The sequence below is a fragment of the Sceloporus occidentalis genome, unplaced genomic scaffold (genome assembly GCF_023333645.1).
Source record: "Sceloporus occidentalis isolate IW3139 unplaced genomic scaffold, rSceOcc1.0.p SCAF_183, whole genome shotgun sequence".
NCBI lineage: Eukaryota > Metazoa > Chordata > Lepidosauria > Squamata > Phrynosomatidae > Sceloporus > Sceloporus occidentalis.
Genome location: NW_028317163.1, coordinates 1,421,627 through 1,442,145, shown reverse-complemented (window position 1 = coordinate 1,442,145; position 20,519 = coordinate 1,421,627). Strand labels below are relative to the sequence as shown.

General features: G+C 40.9%; 1 protein-coding gene across 1 annotated transcript in view; it reads left to right on the top strand.

The window, feature by feature from the left end:
• LOC149278710 (succinate--CoA ligase [GDP-forming] subunit beta, mitochondrial-like) overlaps window positions 1-18,909 on the top strand; it is a 57,147-nt gene extending 38,238 nt beyond the window's left edge. Inside the window, exons 10-11 of the mRNA XM_089501868.1 lie at window positions 11,878-11,998; window positions 18,794-18,909. Coding sequence (XP_089357994.1) covers window positions 11,878-11,998; window positions 18,794-18,909 — 237 coding nt within the window. The remainder of the gene's footprint in view (window positions 1-11,877; window positions 11,999-18,793) is intronic.
• The last annotated feature ends 1,610 nt before the right edge of the window (window positions 18,910-20,519 follow it).

The window sequence follows — 20,519 nt, the reverse complement described above, 5'->3', positions numbered from 1 at the left end:
CGCACGGACTGTAAAACAAAAGGGATATAAATTTGTTCTGGGAAATTTGTCAGTCCGCGTGAATTCTATGTTTCTAAAGCAGCTCGCAGCCAGCGTCTTCTCCCTTAAAGTTGGCTCGCCATTTTTCCGAGCGCCAATCAATGAATCCATATGCATTATATGGCTCGGTTATGGCTACTTTATGTGTAACCCTCCGTGGAATGCGTGGTTTGGATTATTGGCTGGATTATAAATCACTTCCCAGTTTTAGGTCTACATTTTGATGCTTTAAAAAAAAATATATATACATTTTCAGAAATAATCCATAAATTGATAACGTATTCCTTATAAATATAAAAGAAAATATTACTTTTGCGTTATTGTTTAGACCGGTTAAGAAATAATAGTAATAATAATAATAATAATAATAATATAACTGAATGTTAAAAAATCCAGCAAAATACTTTAAAGGTTACATTAAAATCTTTGCAAAATTTTTAATAATTTATGATCTTTTTGTCTTTTAATGCCAGATTTTGCCCTTTGCCCGTAACAAATACAGATGTCTTTTTTTTAATGTCTCCATGGTGCATGCTAGACATTAATCTGTATGTTTTATTCATCTTCGTTTCTGAAATTTTATGGGGTTTTTTTTTATTTACCAATATCTTTCATAAATAAATACATTTTAAAAAACATGTTTTTGGTGGAAACATTTTGGATAATACAAATATTTCAAGCCGTGTAAACGTGTATTTTTTTCCCCCTTTAGTTACCACTTGTAAAGAAGGTTTCGTTTCACAGATAGGGTGGTAGATAAGTGAAACAGCCTCCCAGCAGAAGTGGTAGAGGGTAATACAGTGAGGGGATTTAAACATGCATGGCATAGGCATATGGCTCCTGAAGACGAGACCAGCGTTAGGGAACCCCCCCATGAACCCCATTCAGGATAAGCATCCCCCCCGTATCTTTTTTTCCCCCCTACTGAATGTTTTTTTTTGTAAGGAAAAACTTTCATTTGACGGAACAGATGAAAATGTAAAAATGTTACGGTATGTTTCTAAGCGCATAAGTCCAGATGCCCTTTCGATGGCTCATTGGTCTCCGAGCTCAAGTGTTCCTTGGCTGATTAATTGACCTTTGCTATGACTACATTAAAATACATTAACTTTAGCCAAAAATCTTTAAATCATTAAATTCCGTATTATACTCCCTCCGCTTGAGTCTGTTTAACCAAATCAAATGAGAAATATTATTCTTCTTTTATAGCATTTTTGGAGAGATTCACTTCTTTTGTCCTAAAAACCGGTATGTCTTTGACCTCCGGTGGTTACATGAATTGTATAAAGAAAAGGAGAAGATAATACTGTAAAATATGCAAAATATTTATAGGATTTTTTTTTCTTCTAAATATATCCCAGGAAAAGCTTAAATTTGTTAAACTTTCATTTTTATTTTTTGCGTCGTGTTGCGTGTTATCAGGAGTTGTGTGTCTGCGCATTTATGCATTAAACGGGTCTTAAGTGGAGCAGAATAGTAATATATGTTCTTATTATTTTGTCCCACGACTTAATAGCCGGGGGTTTTGATCTATGCTGAGGAGAGAGGGCTTTTAATATAGGAGACCATAATTTTTTTTTTTTCGACCTATACCTAAATTTATAATCCGTGAGGCTGGATTAGCCTCTCCGGAGACTGATTTATAAAAAATATATATTGAGACACGTCCATTCTAAAGTCACAGAACTGGACCAGTGGAGGAGAACAAATCTGACAATCCAGAAATGCCTGAATTTGGCAATTAGGTACAAAAAAAAAATGTTTGTCGCGTCTTCAATTTTAAGCATCTTATTAAAAAAAAAAACCACAATGAAAAATACCAGTATACTAACGTTACATGTGGTTTAAAAGTGTCTTTTGAATTATCCTCAATTATCACCGCACACTTGCTATTAATCTCGGCGTATGACGGCTGGGCGTCCCGTCACACGGCGCCGTGCATTACCCCTAATTTGAATTATTAAACTTAGTTGGCTGTATAACGGCGAGCCAGCTTGGCTCACTCATAAAAGACCATCTGACACTGGGAGATAACATGAAACAAACCCTTTTAAAAGATCGGGATACTCTGATTTAGTATTTTGTCTTTTTTTCCCTTTTTTTTTGTGCTGCCGGAGGTGCTTTTTGTTTCATACCGAAAAAAAATAAAAAATCAAATAGCCGATTATTTCAGCAAATTATTGGCAATCTTGTCTGGCTGTTCTGTAATGAACAGGGCTACCAAATCACGCTTTGTCTTTCAATTATTAGATTAGATGCTTGATTAATTAGACAGATATTTTTCTTGTCGGGACAAGAACAAGCTGCGCGTTAATATCGGAAAAAATAAAAGCTTAGTTCTTGTTCAAAAAAGAATATAAATTCTCCTGTCTGTGATACAATGTTTTTTTAAGAAAGACAGATGCGATGTTACGAATGTTCATTAAAAGCCATTTGTGAAGTTTAACCGGTTAAATTCTGGCCTTACCCTTCCAGCTCACTGTCTTAAATTACGTTCCAACAGCGATATCTCCGAGATAAGAGCGAGGAACGCAGCGGGAAGCCCAAATCTCCGCACGCGCTATAATTTGCAAAGGCCAAAGTCGACTCATTTTTGCAAAATTAAAATTCACTTCGCCATCTCTCGGTGTACGAGAAAGTAATTTTTTTTTTCTTTCCCTCCCCTAAAGGCGATTCTTGACATTTCCGATTACTCGGGAGGTTTTAATGTAGCCCACTTAAGGGAAAATATTCCCTTTTTTTATATATTATATATTTAAGGTATAACATTTGTCCGCTGGGTCATTTGATATAATGGTGTCTCAAAAAATAGAGAGCGCTCTGTTCAGAGGTAGTATAGTGCTGCAGATCCATGTGATTTATGTGATTTCCAGCCTTGTGAACGATGTTATTTTGTAAAGCTGAATGTTCTTAGTTGTTAAGGTCGGAGTCGGTGAGCAATGAAATGTCCTACACTCCCCACTGACAGTGTCATCTAAGTGTCTAGGTTTAACAGATACAGTCCATTATCCTACCCCAAATCCCTCTTTCTTCCTCTGGTGCCCCTCTTTTCTCTCCTGAACCCCTCTTTTCTAGGTCAGAATGTTTGCTGGGTATGAGGGTATCGCAGGGTTCTACAGCCCTAAAAGCCCCCCCCAAAAAATTAAATCATCTAAATAAAATCCATTATTCTTCGAAACAACTTACTAACATACATCAGTAGGACGCAGTCTTTGTAGAGCCCCAGCCACCAAGGCCTATAGCTGATCTGCCATATTGAATTCTGTTCTCAGGGCTAGACTTTTTTTGTGTCGATTATGTTTAAGCCAAGCAATAGCTGCCATTTTAACCAAGCTTTTTACTAGGAAAACATTAAAATTGACCATTCCTGTGAGCCAGAGAATAAAAGAAACATTTCTGATTGTTCTTTTTGCAATATTGTTGCGCGGCCATTTTTGATCCCTAGTGGAAAGATTTAACAAATATATATATATATATATATATATATATATATATATATTCAGTAAAAGTATCTATTGGGACAGTCAGCGGTTTGGTACATATGGAAGAAAAGGATGTTGGCTTTTGCCGGTTTTTATTTCCGGGAACCATGTTCTTGGTCATCAAACCCGACGCAGGTGGCTCCAAGTCCATCACTCCTACTTCATGCATTAAAAGTTAATGTCCCATCATGCAAAGAATCCAATCATCACCGGAGTGGAAAGCACACTTCTCCTTCTATTTGTTTGCCATTAAAGAGAATCCTCGCGTCCGCTGGGAAATATTGTTCTCTGTTTGTATGGTACAGAACGTCAGTGTTATGATTTATTTCTTTTGCAGAATGTGCTCTCTCACTTAGCGCGGCTTCTATTTCTTTTTAACTGTCAGCAAAACCTATCGGCGGCGTCCGTCTTCTTTTTATCACAACAGGCAGATGTCCTGTATCATTGTACAACGGATTTTAATGAGCTTTTAACCCGGTAAGCGCCAAAGGCATGGTCTGTGAGCATGCATTCATCCACTGAAAGGTTAATCGGTAACGCACGCTTGCGGCTTGCCCCTTCCCGTCGGCTCGCTGGCACCGGCACATCTTCTGGCGCGCAAAAAGATTGTAATTCTAATAGGTCTTGAGTAGTTGAGAGGCTCTAAAGCCCTTAAGACATGCGGTTTTTAGATATAGTGCTCCAATTAAATGGATCTACGCCTCATGCGCAGTGTAGGTGTGTGTCCATGAGATGCCATGTGTTGCGTCAGAGAAACCTGTAAGACGGGGCAGCTAAGACCCTGCCGCTGGGGGGGAGTTCTAGGAATGAAGGTACTTTTCTCAGCCCCCCTTCCGTTCTTACAAAGGGGTCCGACAGACTGAGGCGGACGATAGGGCTCGGCTCGCTAGCTTACAATCTAGAGGGATGCAAAACATGAGCTCCCTGATCACCCCACACCAGGAACCATACAGGGCCAGGGAAGGACAGCTGGGATATTGAAGAGACTGTGGTGCGTCGGTGTGTGTTTGGGTTGAGGGGTCGGGGTCTTTCTTAGGTGTCTCTGATCTAAAGCGGACACGGGGGGGGGCAGTTATCAGCTTTCTCCCATTCGGGTGTTTGTAATACAGAGACCCTAATTTGGAATCTAGCTCTCTCTCTATAGCTTTGTTTTCTAATACCAGGACCAGGCTGTGTCTCTTTATATATAAAATAATGGAAGGATACTTTCTGATGAATTAATGGGCCCCAAGAACATTTTAAAACTTTTATTAGTCTCAGAAATAGTAGAAAAAAACTTTGTAAAAAAGGAAAATGAAACCTGATTGAATGTTGAAGAAATAAATGAGAGCTTTGGTCTTCAGGTTAGTTTCCTTCTGTGTCTCTCTGCCCCTCTCATCGCCAGCTTTCACTAAAACGCAGGGCCACTTTTAGGAATACAGCCAGGGCCGGCCCGACAATGGAGCCTAGTGGGGCAACCGCTCCAGGCGGCACTTTGCCGCCCCAAGCCCTTTTTTTTTTTTTAAAGCGAAAGAGAGAGAAAGGGGCGCCGAGTGGTTTTCGCTTACTAAGCTGTCAGTACCCGCTCGGCGCCCCTCTCTCTCTCTCTCCTCTGCGGCGAGTCTCCCTGTTCGGTCTCGGTGCCGGGGCTTGTAATGCTGAGTGCCGGAAGATTACCTCATTTCCGGCACTCAGCATTACAAGCCGGCACCGAGACCGAACAGGGAGACTCGCGGCAGGACTGCTGAAAGGTAAGTACGGGGGGGGGGGGGGGGGCTATAAAAATCAATTTATATTAAAACCTCGTGACCTTCAAAATTCCCCAAAAAAGCGCATCGGCCCCAGGCTTCACCAGGTAGAGTTTGCAAACTCGCCTCCATCTCGTTGCCTCCTAATCCCCGTGGTGGAATGGCTCTTCTTACCTCGTTTTGGAATTTCATTTTCTCTTTGATATATGTTTGGTTCTGTTGATTCCAAAGCATCTCTCACTTGTAGCTAGATATCTATACACCTACTTTCACATTTAGCTGTATGTTTCTGGATCTCCTGTTATTTCACCCTAATTGATGCGCTCTTTCTTCGGTTGCCATTAAGGATTTTTTTAGCTCGCTCGTTCCACGGAAGGCCGGCCTGACCTAATTCTGTAGCGTTCTCTGGTAGCGGATCGTCGGTTTCCCAGGGAATACTTGTCAGGGTAGCTTCTCAAGTGACAAAACCATGAGCTCCAGAGGCTTATTATTCCATCTCTGCATTGCTATCCGTCCCGCTATCACCGCGGCTGAAGAGTCTTTCTATCTGTTGTTGGCAAAGAGGGCCACCTCGGACTTCAGGAACTGTCGAGAAATGATTGTAACTCTGTAGCATTAACGTTGGAACACGTGCTTTGTAGTGATTACAGGCACACGTGCTTAGAAGAGGACTAGCCCATTCATAATTACATGAATAGATGTTGCCACACCTGGTGGCCAATGGGCATCTACTTTTGAGCTCTTTTTAATCTCAGGAATGGTTGAAAGTGAAGTTCTAAACACAGCCTCTGTTTTAGTTTTTATCTAAAAAAAATACACTTGAGATGATCCTTTTCCGCAGTTTTTATTATTGTTAAAAATGAGCATTAAAAAAGCATGTTGTATTAATAAATATTAAATAATAATTAAAGAATCCAGCATTAATACTATGGGTTTTTTTATTTTGCTTTTTGCATTTTATGTTTTATCCCAGTATTGAGCTGTTCTTTCCATATTCTACATTCTTACGTTTTCCATTATCGGCTGATTTTGACATTTCCCAAAAAAAAAAAAAACATTTTTAAAAGTCTCTTGTTGAAATTTCAGAGAATTTTCCCTGCCTGACTCTATATATGTGAATGAGGTTAGGTTCCTGGACATGATAGGGTTAATGGCATTTGGGGCTGGCAGATGATACTGATAACTAACAGGAACGGTTTGAGACGCTTCTCCGAAGTTCTTTGGTACAGCTGGAGCGGGTACAGAGAGAACCCACGTCGCAGCCAGGGCATCTGCTGGTTCTTGGAAGCCCTCTCTCACATACTGAACGCGCGCATGTTCCCAGTACAAAATGCTGAGAGTATCGGCACTGATTTCCACTTTCTCCTGGCCCTGATATTACTAAAGGTCTCCGCCATTGCAGCATATGGCAGAAAGCATTGATTAATTTGCAGCGCTCTTGTTATCACTGAATGGGCTTTTGAAAACGCTGTAGAAACCGACCATATGACATTCTCTTTGCTTAACCCTTTAGGTGCCAGGAACATTTGCCATTTCAGGGGAGTTACAGTAATTATGCATTTTTTTCCCTTGTTTTGTACGCAACCTACTGGTGACATAAAAAAGGAAAAGCAGGCTTAATTCACATATTTTGATAGCTTTCGAGAAGAAACTTCACCTTGCATCGCATCTCTACTTTACCTTGGCGCTGTTTGAATGGGCCAGAATTCCTCACAACAATGTGAGAGACTGATAATCATACAGAAAACAATTGCTGCTAAAGGTGGTTGAATCATAAGGTGTACTTTTCACACATGACTTCTCCATTTTGGCTTTATTTTTGTTGCATAAATGTAATGTGTCATGTGTTGTCCATTTAAGGTTGTGTTTACCTAATTTTTAGACCTGCTAAGGAACAGATAATCTCACACACGCACCCTTATGCTCTCACTCTTACTCACTCTCATGCTCTACCACTCTTTTAACACTCAGCTCTGTGAACCAGGGCTCTCAGAGGACTTCTGCAAACGGGCGCGGCTTCCGCACACACCCTCTCCCCCAATTGGAGGGACAGGGGAAAAGGCTGTCCACATGGTGTGCGCTATGGCTCCACCCAGACTCCGCCCTTTTGCAGAGGCTCTCCAAGAAGCCATACTATTGCAGAAAGAGAGGTGCAAAAAACGGTTCTCTTTAAATAAGGGGGGGGGGGCGGTGCGGCCTATAATCTGAGCAGTACAGTGTTTGTTAAATCTGCCTAATGTGTATACCATGGGAGCAGTCGTCGTAACTTCTGTTATCAGGATCAGCATTCATCTCCATTAAGTTATCTCTCTCCTATTGTTAAGTTGCTGATTGTTGTTGATTGGTTCAGGCAGAATGAAAGTATAGAAGTATAGGAGGACACAGATTAGATAATGTTGCCTGTCTCCAGTTGCACCAATTCTGTATCCCAAGCTATCACTGGCTTTATTAAATTTCTTTATCCCAAAAATCCGATTCCAGGCAGTGATGTTGCCACTTTAAGATGATTTAAATTCAGACTCCTTAGCTGCCATAAAGACGTTTTATGTCAACACCTGTTAAATCCCAGCCCTCTCACACATCCCACTAAAGGAAAGGTGTAATGCCAAGCCTCATTAACAGGAAACATCTGCAAAAAAATCTTCTGCTGGGGAGGGAGTCCTTGGAGGTATTTTCGGAGGTGAAACACAATTACGGAAACGGATGCATTTGGCAGATTAAATACCGTCGTTCCCATTCTTAACCCTTTCATGTTTATATTCTGCAGCTCGTCCTTATTACTCGCTGCCATCAAAAATATTTGGTTAATTGTAAAAATAAAAATAAAAAATGTTTTCTCTCCCCGAAGGGCGGGTACACACATAACTGAGCTGGAATCAGACGCTGCCCTGTTACTATTACTCTTTCCTGCACACAAACCGTACGGAATAAATCCAGGGATCCAAAATGTGTGTTACTGGATACATTCTTGCAAAACCTTTAAAATAACGATCTGTGTGAAATGTTTTTGTATCGTTGCTTCCCGGGCGGAGAATCCTCCCATGTTAGCCCCTACTGCCCTCTAGTGGAAAATAACTGCATAACAGCATCATCTTTGTAGACAACCTTCAAGCCGACGGCGTTGCGAATATGTGCGTATTAATACTCGGCAAAGATTGATGATTAAAACATTTTCTTTTGAGGATGTTCTGGACATTTTGGGGGTTCTGGGACACTATTCACTAAACCCTTACTCAGACTCACTAAGTTGATTGAAGCCCAGCTTTACTTTGAAGGAGGACTTTCCAGATTAACTGTGTAGAAACTCAGCAGGGTAGTTTAGGTTAGCGTTCAACAGGCATCTCGTCTGAGGAAGGACCTCATCACAATTTGAACTCCTACTCTGTGGCTCTCCGTTTGCTGAAGACAGAACCTATTATTTTCAGACAAATATATATATGTATATTTATATTATATATATATTATATTAATCCAGCCGCGTTCTACTGTCGCTACACAAGATTGCTTTTGTTTTCCTGGCTTAGAGTTCCAGAAGTAGCTGAAGGCATAAGCAGCATGTGAATGAATTAACCTTGGAAGTCTCAGGGTTTGCCCTAAATCCTGGGATTTTTACCCCGATCTCTGGGTGGATCATTGATTACTCGATTGCCTCAAGAAACAAATCTAAATTTTATGCAAATTGAGTCTAAAACTTTTTTTTTTTTTAATTATAGTTATTTCTGCAACGTTGTTTCATGTCTTAAATCTGCCCGACTGTAACAGAATAACTGTATTCCTGTGTTGGCTGCATGAGCCAAGTTTATTCTGCAATAAAGCGCATGAAACGATAAAGCTTTATAGATTCATCTGTTTCCCAATAACACAAGCATCCCAGCCATTATATTTTAACCTTCGCGTTGGTGAGCAGGATACAGAACGGACCCGGCGGACCCGAGTGTTGGAAGCGCAGACAGCTAGACGTCCTCTTTATAGATTTATAAATGTGCTTTGAGAGTAAAGGCTTTACTAATGCCCTTCTTATTAATTCTCGGACTAATGATGACAGAGCGCTGCTATACAGTTTGGAACCCGGGGTCAGTGAAACAAGAGTTCAGAGAGACCGGCTCTTCTGAAATGTTACCGGTTATTATAGAACGGAAAATCCTTTAGTGCGTTTTATGACCAAGCGGCACTAAATTCGCTTGAGTTCCAAAATAAGATTTGGCTCGTCAGATATGGGAGTCGCGCCGATGATATCATGGTAGCAGGGTGCTGTTTTCAACGGGTCTTCTCCTCAAATAGGAGCTCCCACCAACAGACTTCATTAGCATCGCCATAAAGCATCAGCTCAGTGTGTTGTTTGAGCAGGGAAAATATCACATGACCGACAACAATGGCGGCTCCAGGTGTGCTGATAAAGGGAGTTTATTGGAACAAATTGAGTTAAAACCAGGTTTTTGTCAATAATTAGCGTATTTGCTATTTCGTGTCTCAAAATCTGGAAGAACAGCGCAATTTATTTATTTTTGTTTGCGTTGTATGCTTGAGCGAGTGCAGGTGATCCACCTACTGATGGATGGTTTTTTTGTTCATTTTCTTTCTTTTTCCCTTCAAGTTCAGTTAGGATAATGCCGATTGCACGACTGCGCAAGCAATTATTGTAGGTTTGCCCTGGAGTTTTTTCGTATTAAAATTAATGGAAATCCTTTTAAATTATGAATAGGTCTGCAGTTTATGGGCACTTTGGTTACCTAGTAAAATGTTAACACGTTCCTTAAGTTGCAATAAAGGGTGCTTAAACTATCCAAACACTTCTACCCCATATGGAAATCATTGAATTGTGCGAGCGTGAACACTGTATGACATCATATGACCATTTTAGGAAGGAAGGAGGAAAAACCCCCAAGGATTGGTAACACTTACCTGTTGGCTAAGAGCTTGAGTCGAGTATGTGTCGGAACCCATAGGAGCGAATGAATTTTGACAAATTTTGAAAAAAAGGGTGGGAAAAAAGTAATTTTCTGTATTTTTTTTATGATTTGTTGCGAGGCTTGTAATTTGCTGGCCTAGACGTGGAAACCCAATTTCTTAAGAAGCTATAAAGGGTTTACTGTACGGATTGTTCATTAGTTTAAAGGAGGCGATTCCGTGAAGAAGTTTACGGCATTTTAAGCGGGGCTGCCTCTTTAATTGACCCTGACTAACCGTGCCCAAGAAAAAGATGCTTTCCTAAAACGCAAACAGTCCGCCAGGTTTCTTTATGTCTCTATTATAGCTGGCTGCGTAAGAGCCCCGGAGCTTTTGTATTTTTTGGAATGATTTTAAATAAAATCTGCTTTTATGCCGGGCCCGGGCCCTTTTTGTTTTTTTTATTCATGTTTTTTATTTTGTAATTCTTGTAAATGTGCACTTTTTTTGTTTTTGCACTTTTTTATATAAATTTTTTTAAATTGACTTATCCAGACTGGACCGTCCAACATAAATACAGAAACAACCCAACAGCGTATAACTAAATCACCAAGACTTTCTAAAAACATCGGCGGGTTTAATTATAAGATTGCCATAAAACCAGAGACTAAAATCTCGGCGCGATTCGCTTTCCTATCGATTAAACGCTTTTAGTTTACTGTCTGGTTAAAACGTAGCGATATAACGTACACGGGCGGCGTGGGCTTTCTTCCAACGTGTTTCTCCGGCAAAGGCTCGGACCGTTCAGGTTGCTGGGTTTCACGCGCAAATTGCTGAATGCAATTTTTTGGGGTTTGAATCACAACATTTTAAAGCCCAATCGCTTCTGCTGGCTGTGTGTAATTATATTGACACTTGGGCACGCGCATTCTTCTCGGCGGCTGACCCCTCCGGGACGCACAACGTTGAAACGTTATTCTTTGTATTTAAATATAAACTGAAATAAACTTGATTTTCAAACGTAATAGTATTTTTTTGGATTGTAAGAATAAATCCATCGGTTCCGGTACTTCGGATTTGTCGTAAGTTGGACGTTCACGGACATTCTAGAACGGGATTTTGATTTTTTTTTGTGTCCGATGACATCATGCGGTGTCGAGTTTCTGCCTGAAAATACTCATCCCGTTTGGTGGTTCTGGAAGTGGTCCTCGGGGACCTTCTAAAAGCCCAGAACGTTCTATCAATTGTTAGTCAATCAAAACAAGTTAACCTTCGATTGACCGGTGATTGGAAGTAAAGATTTCTATGCATGATCCATACGTGTTTCAGTGGCTGCAAGAGAACAGACTAGTGGCTCAAATATCAACATCTTGTAGATTTAACATGGATAGAGTATAAATATTTTTCTGCATACACATAATTAACCCCCCCCCCAATATTTTAGAGTTCAGCGGTGCAGACATTTTTAAAATCTCATTCTATTAACAACGAGGGGTGTCCAATTTCAGCACCGTCTGGATATCAAAGAGGTTGGATTATAACGTTCTTCTTGGGCAGCTAGACTCTGAATCCTTAATTTTTCCGATTTCGGACAACCTGCTGAATGCCGCTAACTTCCGAACGCTGCTATTTCTTTTAATCTCTCCATTTTTTTTTCACATTCCGAAAGCCTGCATGTGAGCAGAAAATCGTTTTCATATATATTAACAAGCGTACTTTTCTCTCTTTTTTTTTTTTTTTAGGTAGAAGCGATACTCATCAACATTTTCGGAGGAATTGTCAACTGCGCGATCATCGCTAATGGAATAACGAAGGCCTGCCGGGAATTGGAACTGAAAGTTCCTTTGGTGGTCAGACTCGAAGGTAAATGATGCCATTTCAATGCCAAAGCATTTTATCCCCATAACAAGATGTTCGGCCCTCAAAATCCCAGCGTATATACCCAATGAATAAAAACCTTATCCAGAAAGTTTGTGCCGCCGATCCCAGGTTCCTTTTGTTGGAAAGTTGAAGAGTAGGCTGCCTTTACACAACTTTCCATAACTTTCTATAACTTTTCATACTCTCTGCTTGAAATACTTAGGATCTTGAAAGAATGGCTTAGTTCCATTCGTCTAGAACACGAGGCATACGCTGGTTGATTCATTATTAACTAATTATTCCAGCGATAGAAACGACGAGTAACGAGTTTCTGGGCACTGTGATATGAAAGGGTTAAACGGCAAAGGGATTTTTTAACCGGAGTGTGTGCAGATACCGCAGTCAGAAGGCTCCTGATCCTCATCCGGTGAATTAAAAATGTCTCAATGTAGAACGTTTTTAATCAGTTAAATCTGCCTCGATTCGGTCGGATTTTACGAGCAAATCTTTTGTTGCCGACTGTATAATAATTACGGGCTGTTTGATCAGGGAATGAAGGGCGGATTACCGGCTTCTTTGAACATGGTACCGGTTTAATTACTTATATTTACTTGAATCATCAAGAGGCGGCCCACCAGCTGAGACCCGGCTTCCTTACTTTGTCTTACAGAGAATAAAATTTTATTTTTAGTGCTATTTTTAATGTTCGCATTTTTGGGGGACTGCATGTTTGCAACTTGTCTGAGGGACATTATGCTTTTTAACAAAAAATGTGGGGGGGGTATATAAAAGCCAGAATTTTTATATAGAATCTCTTCTATAAAATTCAGCAGTTGGACTGACAACCAGGGGCCTGCTGAGACCTGCTGTGATGTATTCTAGCCCATATGAGAATTCAAGTAACTAAAGTTAGAGGGTTCTTGGCCCAGATGGACGTGTTCCCCTTGTTCCGGGGATGGCCGGGGAATATGAAAAAGCAGAGGATAATTTGCCCTTTTTTTTTTTAGAAAAAAAATGTATATAGTGTTCTGAAGAAATCAGAAAAAAAATGTGCAGGCATCCAAATGGCTAGAATTTTCAGGACTGTCCCCAGTGATTCATAACAGTTGGCAACTATGTGCAACCACCAAGTAGGGGGCGCTTGAGGTCTATACGGATTAATTTGCCCCTCTTTGTGGTCTTAAAAAAAAAAATCAGAGAATAGATTTGGGAAAGTATCCAGGTGTCCAGAATTTTGAGTATCGTCCGTCCACACCACTTAAGGACAGTTGGCAGGCATGCGTGAAAGTGGGAGGAGCTTAAGGCCATAGGGTGTGTCCATAAATAGCGAGCGAGTTGCGTTAAGGTTTTTATTAGGGTGCTCCAGGCGGCTTTACTGGGTGTTCGCCATAAAGACTACTTTTCAAACACGTCCCTATTTATTTTAAGTCTCTCGGCGAGAGGAATTACCGCCTGGTAAATGTGGATCTAGGATCTGCTATTTTCGTTGTAATGAGAGAATGCAGAATGCTTTCCCGCTCCCATATAAAAGTAATAATCTGCTCCGGAGCCGTTTTTACACATAAAAAACAAAGTATATAAAATAATTCGTGGAAATTGCTTGCGGCCCCTGCAGACGGATGGGGGGCTGTTGAACGGGATTTTCTTTTTAAGTGAATTTTCTACCATTTGCAGAGGAGAAAAAAAAGATGAGAAACGCGCTTCTGTTTGCTGGAAAAAGAAAAAAATATTTAACCCTGTAGCTGCCAATGGATTCATGATCCTCTATCACTCCAGAGGGTTTGGTTCGGGATAAAATTCTGTTCATGACAGTAATTGCCCTGCGGGCATCCAGGGGCAGAGTGGACAATCTTGATGGATAGAGTGAAAAGAGGAAAATGGGAAAGTAAGAGGTGGAAGAGAGGAACAGAGAATATCACTCCTCTGGCACAAAATGGTTAATAAACCATAAGAATATCGTCTTCTCTCTCCACGATATAAAGAGAATGTTGATTTTTAGCTCATTTTTCACTTGATCCATACAGTATAGCGCAAGTTTTAAGATGGTTCCCAGTGTTTGTAATGGAGATAACACATTCAGTGCTTTTTGTCTGTCAGAAGATCCTTTTATCCGCATTATACTGTTTCCTCTGCGTTCGCTCGGATAATGCAGCCTAAACCCCCCGGAGTGTCTGTTTATGTATTTGTGACGGTTTTATCTCCTTTCCCCTCTTTCTTTTAAAGTAATATTCTCGCTGATAGAAAGGAGCGCGCTTCCCAAATGATTCTGGATGCAAGTTACTTAAAGGGGAAGCACAAGCAACCAAGTAGCAGCAAAGTACTCCAAATCCATCTATCACCCCCTTTTTCCTCCCTTGATGCCCCTCTTTTCTAGGAGCTCAGAATGTTTGCTGGGTATGAGGGTATCGCAGGGTTCTACTGCCCTAAAAGCCCCTGATAATGTGTATAGAAACAACAGGAAACGACGTTATAAATGGTGTAAATTAATGGCGATATAGGCTTCCGCCTGGACTGTATACCCTCAAACTACAATATATATATATTTCTATGTTCACAGACCTTTTTTTTTTTTTTGTCATTCTTCACAGTAGCTTTAAGCACATGCCAAGCTTTTTTTTTTTTTCTTTACCGTGACGAGATACATTATTGCTATAAACCTCTCCTCAGCCGATCAATTAGAGGTTATCGTTCCCATTGAAAAAAAAAGAACCCATTTCGCGTCTTCGCCGTTGATATAAGAATTAAACGTACGCAGGGAACGATGGGGGGGGGGAGATTCTTTTGTGTCTGTGCTTTTATACTATCCGCTAATCTTATTTTATTTGACAAACAAACAACCATTTTCCCATTTAAATTCTATTTTCCCAGTCTATTTGCTGCCGGTAATTTTCCTCGGTAAGATATACTCGCTCTTAGCATGCCAGCGAGATACCTGACATGTTTATTGTTTTTTGGGTTTCTTTTTTTTTTTTTTTTTTTTCTCTCTCATTTCAAGCTGATGGCTGTATCTGTCTCAGCCACCTGCTAAACCATGAGCGACGTTGATTATTCCGTTCACTGACGTCTTCCAAATGGAAGATAATGTCGCATTTTTTTTAGACATTGATAAAGGAAAACAAAGGGTTAACCCATTGGTCTCTAGAACACCGTCATGTCTCCTCCGTACCGTACAGCCACGACGAAGCATTTAAAGGGACCCTGTGACCCTTGCTCCATCCTAAGGACCATCGTTGGTAGAACGTCCATTGGATGCCAATGGTCGGTTTTAAGCATTTCCGCCTCTGTAATTATGTAAATTTGGGTTCCCCTCACAATTTATTGATCTGTGATAAAGGTTATGGCTTTTATAGAGGTGTATATATACTTACAGCAGAGGCTACCAGATTGTCTTTGTTTGGCCTTCACATCTACAAAAGACAACCCGAGTGCCAGATATACCTGTTTTGGGATTGAATTAGAAATTTTGTACTTTTTTCCCCAAAAAAAGAAAGGTCTCTTCTTATGAGACCAATCGCTTTTTTTTTTTGGAAGATGGGAAACAAGTATCCATGATGTTTTTCTATGATCTGACGCCCTCCTTATGATTGTTATTGAGTCGACCAACACCTTCCCAACGTCTTAATATTGTAATGAATGTAGTTGAAGCCCAAGACGATCTCAGCATCTTCTGCAAAGATGTCTTCTGTTGCTTGGAATGTTCAAAGTACCGCATACGGTAACATTTTATTTAATGATGTTCCTTGCCCTAACGAGACTGGACGTAACGGAAAACAAGATGTTCCGTGCAAAGAACAGAAGCGATGTACAAAATCCCAAAGTATAATAAGGCTTCTCGAATAAATAATCTCTCGCGTGTCGCTGCGTCAGCTTTACATCTCATCTCTGCCAGGTACTTAAGATTCATGTTAAAACTCAAAGTTAAAGCAGGTCCACCATCTGGTCATTCAATTATCCAACTAGATCACTAACTAGCGAGATATGATGTGACAAATGAAATGCTACAGAATGTTGGATCGCCGGCTCTGTTCAGGGGGCGTCTATTTGCAACCCTTGCGTCTACCTCGCCGAATTCTCTGCTTCGCTGCCGGAATCCTTATGCTTTAATTTAAGGATTTATAAAGATGGAGAGAGACACCTGGTTTCATCTCTCGCTCTGGGGTACAAAGAGCGGGCGAAGAAAGAGAGCAAAGAATAAGTAGGCTGTGTCAGGCCAGATAATGATCCCGACGAGCCTTTCGCTGTATTGCACGTGTTAAATATTCATGCTGAGTGGGGGCAGCAGTTCTTCTGTGAGGGTAAGTAGAGGCTCAGATGTCAAAGGTTGGTCATATTGTCTTAAGGCAGGCAGGCTTTGAGGAAGGATGACTCGTGTGCACTTTGAATGCATTTTCAGACGTATTGTTGGTTTTAGTGGATCGAAGAACCAAAGGAGGTGGATGGATTCTGGTGGAAGACAAGGACTAGACTGGTGGGGGGGTTGTAACAGGAGAACATCAAGGTCCAGATCAGAAGTCTCCCTACTCAACAAGTTAGGGTTGAACTTGATGGGTCTTTTTTTCAACCTTATGTCCTATGTAACAAAATACTCTGCAGCTGAGTGATATCATGTACTTCTGCAACAGTGGAAGCAGGCCTAAGGGGAAGAATTAAGAAAGTATTGCAGATTATTATGGATGGGCTCTCTCTTTACAATAAGGGCAGAGCCGTTGTCAGCGTAACTTGTTGGCTCTGTATAAATAAAAGGTGATGATGATAATAATGACTATTTCAGCGCAAAGTAGATGAGATTGCGAGCCGTCGAGTGTCTGCTTTGGACTGGCAGCCACATGCCTGATACATTTAAATATATATATATATATATATATATATTTACCGGCACTGGTTGTAAAGGGTTACGTTTATGCTGGTATTTTCACCGTTACATTGTATTACAGTTCATAAAAGCCGTGAATAAAGGAACTCGAGCTCGGACCGGTTCACAGCTCTCTGGCGCCACGCTGTGGCGAGAAACAAACATGCGTTTCAGAAAACCCTTTTGGCCGATTTACGTAGAGAAGGATTTTTTTCCCAATTTGTAATGTGAAAAAAAATCCAATGCACATTTAAGTTCTAAAACCCCTTTTTGTATGAAATCAGATAATCAGAGAGATATACTTCTCCCCTAAAGTGTCCAGATCCCTCCATTCCCTGAATTACATTTGCGAGTCCTCCCCTCATCCTAGTCGTTGTCTAAAGCATTGAGGATAGAATCAGTTGTAAAATATGTGACGTTAATTGCAAACGCCTCGCATGCTGATTGCAGATGGGCAACGGAGAACACGTACACTTTCCTGCCACCCCCCCAAAAAAAGAAAATGACTTTGGATAGTAACGGGGTGTGAGACGTGATTACTGCCTCGCTTGGAATGGTTGGTTGTGTGTAGCGAAGCAATGAATACATACGAACGAGCATTGGGATTGTTTCTCTCTAAGGGAAGGGCTGTTCAGGACGCTAGATACGTTCTCCCACCACTGCAGTCCCCCATATGTGGCGTTAATGCTGATTATACAGATAGGATCCCGGTTGTGTCATTGGGGGGCCGTACGCGTGGGGATACACCACTCCTTCCTGCGGCTCCATTCAATAAATGGAGGAGCTGGCTATGTGAAAAGTAGCTCTTTGGGGCACTTTTATATATATGTTCTGGTTCTTGAGGTCTTATCGCCATAGCAACCTAGACAAGGGTCCAATCAACAGCTTGGGTGTAATACATTTTGTCACCTATGCACCCCAACCTCCGGACATACAATGCCATATACCCCCCTACATACTGAGACGTATGGTTTGAGTATATATGTAACATAAACCGAGGACTCATGTTTGGCGTGTGAATCCAATGACACGCGTGTAACTTATCTCATCGTGTAAAGCAAGGAAAGTGTATAGAATGCCTTTGTTCACCACGCACTATTTCCTCCTCGGTGGGGAGACACCGTTACAAGTAACCCTTCCAGGCTCTTTCCTCGTCACTCCGAGCGAAATGCGCGTTGAAGTAATTAGCACAAAATGCCCCGATCGCGCTGTTTAATAGCCCCGAGGATGCCAATGTACACTTTACGCCGTAATTATGAAATATGCGGCTCATTATCGTGCTTTTTAAACAAATTTAGCACACGGCATCACAGGGGGGCAGATACGACGCCATCGGTGTGTTCATTAGATGCTGAACGCGTCGGCAAACACCACTAAACCGGCTATTTTGAGATACGGCTATCCGTTCATAAAACTCAAACGCTGGTTTGGAGACGCGTTAGCCAAGTTTGATGTTTCTTTTCAGGATAATCCGAGGGACTTTATGTGGTTTCATAGTTCATTTGGTTAGAAAAAAAGAAACATTACGTTCAGCAAATCCAAAATACACAGAAAATTGCACATTAAGGCACAGTTTCTAGTTTGTCACATGATGTGTCTTTGGTTGTTGATCAGCCATGTCTGCTTTTGGTAGTGAATTCCACATATTTACTGCCCTTTCTTCCCCCATACGCTGTCTATTGCACACGCTAAACCCCCCATTTCCAACACAAGGGGGGATTTTTCTGAACCTCTACCTGCCCCTATGAGGAATAACGCTGTTGGAACAAGTAAAACAAGTTTAGATATCAGTAATAATCCCTAAACATAATCACTAAAAGTTCTGTAATGTATTCCGAACTACAGAATGTCAGATTTGGGGAAAAAGGCAAACCTACTTTGAAATTGCTCATTAACTAGCGGAATATTGAATTACTTTATTTTGTTTTTGTTTTCGTTTCTTCAAGGAACCAACGTCCACGAAGCTAAGCGGATCCTACAGGAGAGTGGGCTGCCCATAACGTCCGCCAGCGACCTCGACGACGCGGCAAAGAAGGCCGTGGCCAGCGTCTCGAGAAAATAAAGGCCTTTTAGGTTTATTTCAATAAAACAAGGAGTGCTGTCATTTAAAAAAAAAAAAAAACCCCTCTAAAAATGAATGTATTATATAAAAATCTGAATAACATAATTTTATGGCAATATCAGGGACACACGAAGACATTTCTATTCTGTACGTCTTTTCTTTCAAGTGCGGAAAGCGCGATCGGTCAGTTATTTTATATAAAAAAGGTATATTTGTAAACCTCAGTGTTAACTTTTTTAAGAGCCAATAATACTGGTAGACTAGAGGTGGGTGAGTTGGCCACGAAGGGCCACAAGCCATACAAGATCTTCCCCAAGGCTGTACATGAGCTCAATTGACCTCCGGAGACATTTATAAGGCCCCAACGCCAAAAGGGAATGGAGGGGTTTTAGCCACCCGTAGCACTTGTTCCTCCCCTCCTAAAGAGGCAGGTACTGGGCCAAGAAAGACCTTTTTTACGGAGCAAATAAAATATTTTTATACCGCAAAGTACTGTACGCTTATTAAATGTGTCAACGGAGTGTGTCCAGTTGGAAACTGTATTGAGGTTTACAGCAACTGTAACCATTATAACAACAACTAGCTGCCTCAGACCCCCCATACATCTCGAAGACCCCCAGACTAGATTTCTTGTCTCCTGGGATAAGTACAATTCTTTTACAGTTGAGACTCTCATCTATTGTAGGGAAGCAGCATAACGCAGACTCCGGTGTGAAACATTAAATATATATCCGCTAAAGCTAATGGAAGCCTCGGTATCTGTATGAATAAACTTTTATACGGATTCGGGTATTGAAGGGAGATGACCTAAAATAATGAAATGCTTGTCTGTGTCATTCATTGTCTTTATCTGTCCTTTGGAAATGATCAGAAGTGTTACGTGTAACCGCTTCCCCCAGCTTCCGGAAGGAACGCTGCATAATCTGTTAGTTCTCCAATATATAAAGCATTCATAAATGGAGAATAACTTGTCTCAACGTTCATAAACCAGCTGCTATTGTGTATCAAAGAACATGGACCAATGGAGACAAATTACACACAAAATTACAACCCTACAAATTCAGATAAAAGTCTAAGATGTTTCCATTTTTTTGTTCTTTGCACATTTTTATACACATATAATTTCCCACTAAACAACAGATGAGTAGGAGATAAAGCTAAAGGTATACAATGTTCTATACACAATAATGTGAATGTTTGTAAATGGTTTAATAATGTCATTTTCGCATAAAATATACAAAAATAAGGTTGTGTCGGAGCATTCTAAAAGAATGATCGTGATGTTTCTACTGGCCGCTTCCGTTCCATAACTGACACCTCGCTTGCCATTCTGACGAAAACTTGAATGTAATAAATAGGATTGTCTTGGCTTTTGTGTTACTTTAGAACATCATCGTTTCAAATAAAATGGTTTGAAAAGCTCCACCTGTTTGTTTGCAAAAGGGGGTCCGTCCTCATGTAAGATGTTTTTTAAAGGTGCGTTTGCGGTGGGATCGGCGTAGACATCTGTCACGCACAATGCCATTGTTTGCCATTCTTTCCAGCAAAGGTCAAACTATACGCTACACACATGCCGGCTCTCCTAATACTTACTCCTCCTGAGAGAATAC